At 44.1% G+C, this 6,494-nt stretch overlaps 1 protein-coding gene across 1 annotated transcript; it reads right to left on the bottom strand.

Moving 5' to 3' along the window:
- Nucleotides 1-5: 5 nt before the first annotated feature.
- Nucleotides 6-3,891, bottom strand: LOC105311380 (THUMP domain-containing protein 1-like; the record flags this gene model as incomplete). The annotated part of the gene is made up of 3 exons (XM_023527066.1): nucleotides 3,808-3,891; nucleotides 824-1,091; nucleotides 6-382 (listed from the first exon to the last, which is right to left on the bottom strand). Coding segments are annotated over exons 1-3 (729 nt in total), but the record flags the coding sequence as incomplete, so codon positions are not given.
- Nucleotides 3,892-6,494: the final 2,603 nt, after the last annotated feature.

The raw sequence follows: 6,494 nt of genomic DNA, 5'->3' as shown, positions 1-6,494 counted from the left end.
GCAAGTTCAGGTTTAGCTCCTCCCTCCTTCACCACCTGTGTCTCAGAGCCGGGTTTCCTCTGCCCCTGGCCCAGCTCCTCACTATCCTCGGGTACGGGCTGCTGCTGGTTTTCTCCTTCTGCTGTGTCATTTGGATGTGACGTGTCCCCAGGCTGCACGTGAGCTGCTTTCCCGTTTCCGGCGTGTGCTGCCGGCTTCGGGTTACGCTGGGCCGGGTCCCCAGCACCTTTCAGCACCTCCTGGAGATTGTATTTTCTGAACAACATGTAATCCTTCACGACGCTCGGGCAACAGACGGCTTTAATGATTTCCACCACCACTGTGTACTGCGGGTTGGTAAGATCCACTCTGTTTTCCGAATTGAGGCTTCCAACTATTCCTGTAATGAAAAGGACAGGGACACACTTAAGCAGAGAAGGACACGGGAAGCTCGATGGATACAAAAACCATCTTTCATCTCCCTCCGTTTGGGACTCGTTAAAGCAAAACACACACAAGTCCATTCTTCCACACGGACCTCGTCGAATTCCCTGAACTCTTCAAAACGTAAAAGTAAATGAAATCCCGGGACATTTAACGAGAGCATTTTTCCTTCCCTCAGAAATTTCAATCTTGATTTGGAAGACTTATTAATGTCTACCTATCAGAAAACCCCCCATCCAGCATCTTGAAATCAGTGATGTTTAATATTAGTTTAAGAACATCTCAATATACCTGCTCTACGCTCAAAAAGGTAAGTCTTACAGCTTCAAAAATAATTCTTAATGAGAACAAGTATTTATCATCGAAGACCGACGTAAAATCGCAAAGAGAAACATAGCTGCCAATTCTTTGATAACTTCTTCTCTATTCACATGGCTGTTATTTTGAGATTTGTACACAATCTGAAATGGCCCTTTCTTTGGTGCCTTAGACCAGGCTTCCAAAAAGGTTTCTGCATATTTTTTCATATCTTCTAAGAAAGCCTTGCACGAGCCTGAGACGGGTAGCATTCGCAGAATAACCCGAGTCTTCTTCTTCTTGGTTTTGTACATATCCTGGAGAATATGATGCACCAATTTCTCCGGTTCTAAGAGAAGACAAAAAAACAGCTCACGACAAACAAATAAGAATATAAGTTCTCAGACATTTTTTAAAGACTCTTCAAACTCTCTAAAATGAATTTTCACTGGCCGTGACATAAGTTGACAGTAGAATAGAGGAAATGATCATGATGAGTTTGAAGTAACTCTAACCAACCATGTTTTCCAATTAATGTTTCTTCGACGCCTACTATGTTTTAATACTGCGTCTAACGTTTTAGCTCTTCAGCGTTCCTGCTGCTTTCACTAGAAACATCTGTTCCTGAAGACACAGGAGTTACCAGTTTTGTGATGTCTGATTTGTCCAATGACAAAACCATACTGTTTTCCTATCATAGCAACTATCAGAGTAAGAAACGTTAAAGAGTCCACACTTTTTACAAAAACAAGACAAAAATCTGCAAGTCACTGAAAAAGACTGACTTGCTCCATTAGGCAAGTCTGCACGGAGTCCTAACCTCACACCTGGGGAGCCTCGATTTGACAAGACCATGATGCAGTACGCCTGATCGCATACGAGTCTGTGCAGGGCTGCTCAGTGTTTCTGATATTTCTAAGTTAGCCAACTGCATTTCAAAATCTAGAAACTTCCCCAGCTTTCCAAATCCTTCTGAACTACCAGGAGGTTTGGTCGCGACAGGAGGCTTTCCCGCAGTCCGGAGCAGTCTAGGAGTGACTGTACACACTTATGGAGACTCTGCCATATACCAGGATGTACTTTATGTACATAAGCAACTCTTTAGCCAACCTTATGAAGTGCTATCATTATTCTCTTATCTAGCTCAGCAGAATTAACGTGCTCGAGCCCCAGAGCCAGTAAATGATAGCACATGAGTTCAAATCCCCTCTGTGATGTGCTCCTTCATTTAATTCTTGGGCATTTCATATGTGTCTTAGATCCCATGCCAAGAGTATGATTTCCAAACTGTGATGGGATAATTGAATTTAAGGTGGCACTCACTGGTACAAAAGTTCTCACTTTTCAAATGTATTTATATGTGCATTGGACAACTAGTTCTCAGTAAAAGTAAACCCACTACTACAGAGACACTGCTTAGGACAAACACATAATACAGCCATGGTGTTTAGACGGGGGGAATATGGCTAAAACCTCGAGGACGAACCACGTCTGTCTCTGTGAACTGATTCCATCTACCTACTTAACGCCCCGTGTCCTCGCGACCATTACAAGGTTGTCGTTAAGAAGTAAATGTTTCTGACGGAGCTTGAGGGACACAGCGCCTGGACCGCAGGAAGCAATATCTAAGTGGGAAACATCGTAATTGATAAAGAGAAGTGCAGGGTGTTAGCATTTCAAGGTCAAAGATCGCGGCCCGCCCCTCACGAAGATTGGCGGGCATTTCTTTGCCCTCGCCACTGAAAGGAGGGGTTTCCCTGGAGATGTGGTCTGCGGGAGGAGCCGGCCTGCAAACTTAGATGCCGGTCGCCAACTGGACGTAGCCTGTGTTTGCAATAGACCATTTCACTTATTCACGTTCATTGATTCACCAGTTAATATTTATTAAGCACCCATGCGCTGGGGATTGTCCCAAGTATTGAGATGGCGACCGTTAGCAAAGCCAGACACACTGCAAACTCATGTTGCCCTTACCGGCCAATGTTGCTCCCAACCATCCCTCTTAGTTTTTGGTTCCTACGGGAATGTGCATAATCAGTGGACTTTCCTGTAGTACTCCTGTTGCAAGACTCCAGAGGTAACAAGTAGAACAGGACACAAGGACAAAGAACTCAACGAAGTCAGAAATCTGATGATCAGAACGAGAAACACAAACTACAAGGAAACTTAGCCAGACTTCTTAACATTAAGTTGTCTCTATGGGAACGTTTTTATTTGTAAAATATATTTCTATTACTATCAAAAATATTGTCTGTCTCCACTTCTTCACATTTGTTTCAGAGCGATGTCACAACAAGCGACAGTGACATTTCGGTGAATTATTGTTCCAAGGGCACTTGGTTTATACAGGCCGTCACATTCCTCCCTTTTGGTCCTAACCTCAGATCTGTCAAAAGAATGGGTGGCTGAGGCTGGGTGGAACAAGGTCATTGGCAGACAGGCGATCAAGGAATGAAACGCCAGGCTATTGAATGGATCATTCACATGGAGACCAAAGTCACCAGAAATGAAGGCAGAAATTATCACAGAGAAAGACCATAAAGTAACATAACAGAAGAAAGACTGTAGAATCGGCCATATTCTGTTCCAGGTAAGGTCTGATATAGAACTAACAACATCACAGTGTCGCTAACTGAAGTTAATTAATTTTACGAATAAAGCATTACATAAGCCCCTGGGCAGAATAAGGAAGGCAATACGATGCTGCATTTCAACACAGTCTGACACTGGGCTTAGCATCAGACCCCAGAACGTTAAGGACACAGCCCCCTGCAAGACTGCAGATGCTAGCTGTGAGTTTGAGGGTTGCCGGGCCACCCACATCCCTGACCCACAGACTACAAAACCAGAGGGTCCCCCAAAACCCTCGTGTCTGTTAATTCACTAGTACAACTCACAGAACTCAGAAAAGTGCTATGCTTAGGATTTCAGTTTTATTATAGAAGAGATGATTCAGGACCAGCCAGATGACGCCAGGATTCAACAAGTGCCACACGATAAATATCAAACGTCAGTACTCTGTATGGCAGGGGCTTTAACTGCTCGACCTGCGAGCAGCTACACAAGGCGTTGGATTGGAGCCGCTACCATCTTGGCGACGCATCTCATCCCTGCCACTTTTAACACCCTGTCCGTGTGCTCCAGGCTCTTGGGGCTGCACTGAGCCCCCATCGGTCTGACGCATTCTAACCCTCATTTCCATCATTTCGATCTCTCTTGGTGCAGGCTTAATGATGAATTGTCAAGACTCTCAAGATCTGGGACACCTAGGACATTCTTGCTTCCGGAGGAGCACAGTGCAGACAACATAGCAGGTACTTTGAAATGTAAATCTCCATCTTCTCCAAAAACGACAATGTTTTTCTTGAATCGTTCTTACTTCCCATACCTCCATGGACAAACTTTCCATTTCTTAACAAATCATCAGATCAACATACCGACATATCCAAAACTAAGTTTCATAAACTGATCTGATCTGAATATACATTCCAGCATTTCCAACAGGAAAAGAGGTCTTACAAACACAATCATTGGTAACAACATACAAATCAAGATATCACAGAGTAGGATCTTTCAGTGAAACTGAAAATGTTCCTGCCGGCAACTTTTCCTTCTGTCTCTCTCTGTGGCACGCATGGGTAAAGTCACACGACTCTGAGGAGCCGCCGGTGTGCCCTGACCCGCCGTTCCCCATCCCGGGATTCCGTGGGAAGTTCGGGCGATACCAGAGTCAAATCTCAGGGTTACGACATTACCTTTGTAGAAATCTCTCTATACGTGCGTTCAACAAAACATCCCCAAACCTGAGCCCCGATAGAGGGTGATTCCTGAAGTCTCGGTGACCCAGAGCTGACGTGGAGGGAAATCGCCACAGTGAAAAGAGGTTCGAGCGTTTGGCGCTCACCCCGTGTGAGATGGGGCCTGCGAGTGCTTTCTGCCCTGTTCTGCTTGAATGTCTTCTTCCTTCTGAATCACCCGCTTCCTGCCACGTTCTCCATCTCCTCTGCAGCCAGAAGCTGAGTTCTGTCGCGTACACCCTCCACGACACAGGTGATCAGAGAGAACGGAATGTGCAAAGTTGTGTTTTCTATAGCAGTCCAAGAACCTCTTACCAGCCTGTCCCTCAGCCGGTACCAGGTAAGATGGGGGTGAAGGGCCGGCAAGCGACAGCTTCTGCCTGTGTGTGTGCGTGTGTGTACATGTGCATGTGTGTGTTGGGGGCAGAAAAGTATGTACAGAGTTCCGAATTTAAAATCAGAAAGCCCAGTTTCAAGTCCTGGCAATGCCACTTAGAGGTTGGGTGACCTTGGGCAAGTCTCTTAACTTCTCTGAAACTTGATTTTCTTAACCGCCAAAATGATATTGAGTGAGGGGGATAAACGGGAATATATATATATATATATATATATATATATATATATATATATATATATATGAATTGCTTAGCACAGTGACTGGCACCTAGTAGGTGGTCAGTTTTACGATCGCCATCTGTGCAGGGGGCGGGCTGTGGGAGGACCATGCAGAAGGGAGTAAACCAGAGCCCGAAGGTGAACACTTGAAAGAAAACTGTAGAATCAGGTTCGCATTATACAAGGGGAATGGCTTTCATTAAAAAAAAAAAAAAAATTTTTTTTTTCTTCGAAATCTCTAACTGGAGGATTGGTGTCCGAATTCTCTGGGTGTGAGAGGGCATCACAACATTTATTGAGTCCTACCCTTATGGGACACCGAGTTGGCAAAGTGATATATGAGGACGATCTCGCCAAATCTGGTGGGAAGCAAGATTGTTATTACTGGGCCTTCAAGGTCGGACACAAACCGTGGCCAAGACCACCTAGCTGGTAGGCGGCAGGGCCAACCCTGGCTCTGTACCTCTACATTTTTCTAGGACTTGATAAATGCGTTACCTCACAAAATAAATCGTTTTTTTTTTTAATATATTTTTCAGTCCCAAGGCTAGTGCAATCAGACATCTATTGCAGGAACTCTCCTCTAGCATAACTGCCTCTCAGAGCCGCCATGCCAAATCGTCTTCAAATGACACTTGAAAGCACTTGAGAAGACCGTTCTCAAAAACAATCTTGTTCTTCAGACTATACACCCCGAGAGGGCAGGAGCTCCCGCGGCCTAATTCACCTCGGATGGCATCTAAAACCGTACGTGGCACAGGATAGACCCACGATAAATATTTGAGGAGTGAAAAATATATTTATCTATTATTCGGATAATCTGTAGGCACGCTGGGTTTTCTCTCCCCAATTTTCATCTTCTGCTTTTCTGAATTATGTCCAAAAGGAAAGAATCTAACATTACTTGAGCACCTATGGGTGGAGTGTTGTGAGGAATATATATACATATAGCACTAGTTAGAGGTGCAGATGCAGTTAGATTGATGTTATAATTATCAGTGTCATTATATATGTTGATAGAAATATAGATATCGATCTAGTTATAACTACAGACATAGTATATAATATAGTTAGAGATCGTGATATTGATATAGTTATAATAATTGGCATTATTATAGATACAGAAATTGATTGTCATGAAGAGAGATACACATCCTGATAGAAACATCTGGATAGAGAGAGAGAAGACATATAAACACAGATGTCTCTGATTCTCGACCCTTTTAACACACGGTGAGATAAGTTTCTTTCTTATTAGGACAGAGGCTGGACCCTGCCGTGTCCCCATTTTTAAATGCAGTTGGCTAACTTAGAAATATCAGAAACACTGAGCAGCCCTGCACAGACTCGTATGCGATCAGG

Source organism: Pteropus vampyrus, unplaced genomic scaffold (assembly GCF_000151845.1).
Source record: "Pteropus vampyrus isolate Shadow unplaced genomic scaffold, Pvam_2.0 Scaffold1000003592, whole genome shotgun sequence".
NCBI lineage: Eukaryota > Metazoa > Chordata > Mammalia > Chiroptera > Pteropodidae > Pteropus > Pteropus vampyrus.
This window is presented reverse-complemented; position numbering and strand designations above follow the sequence as displayed.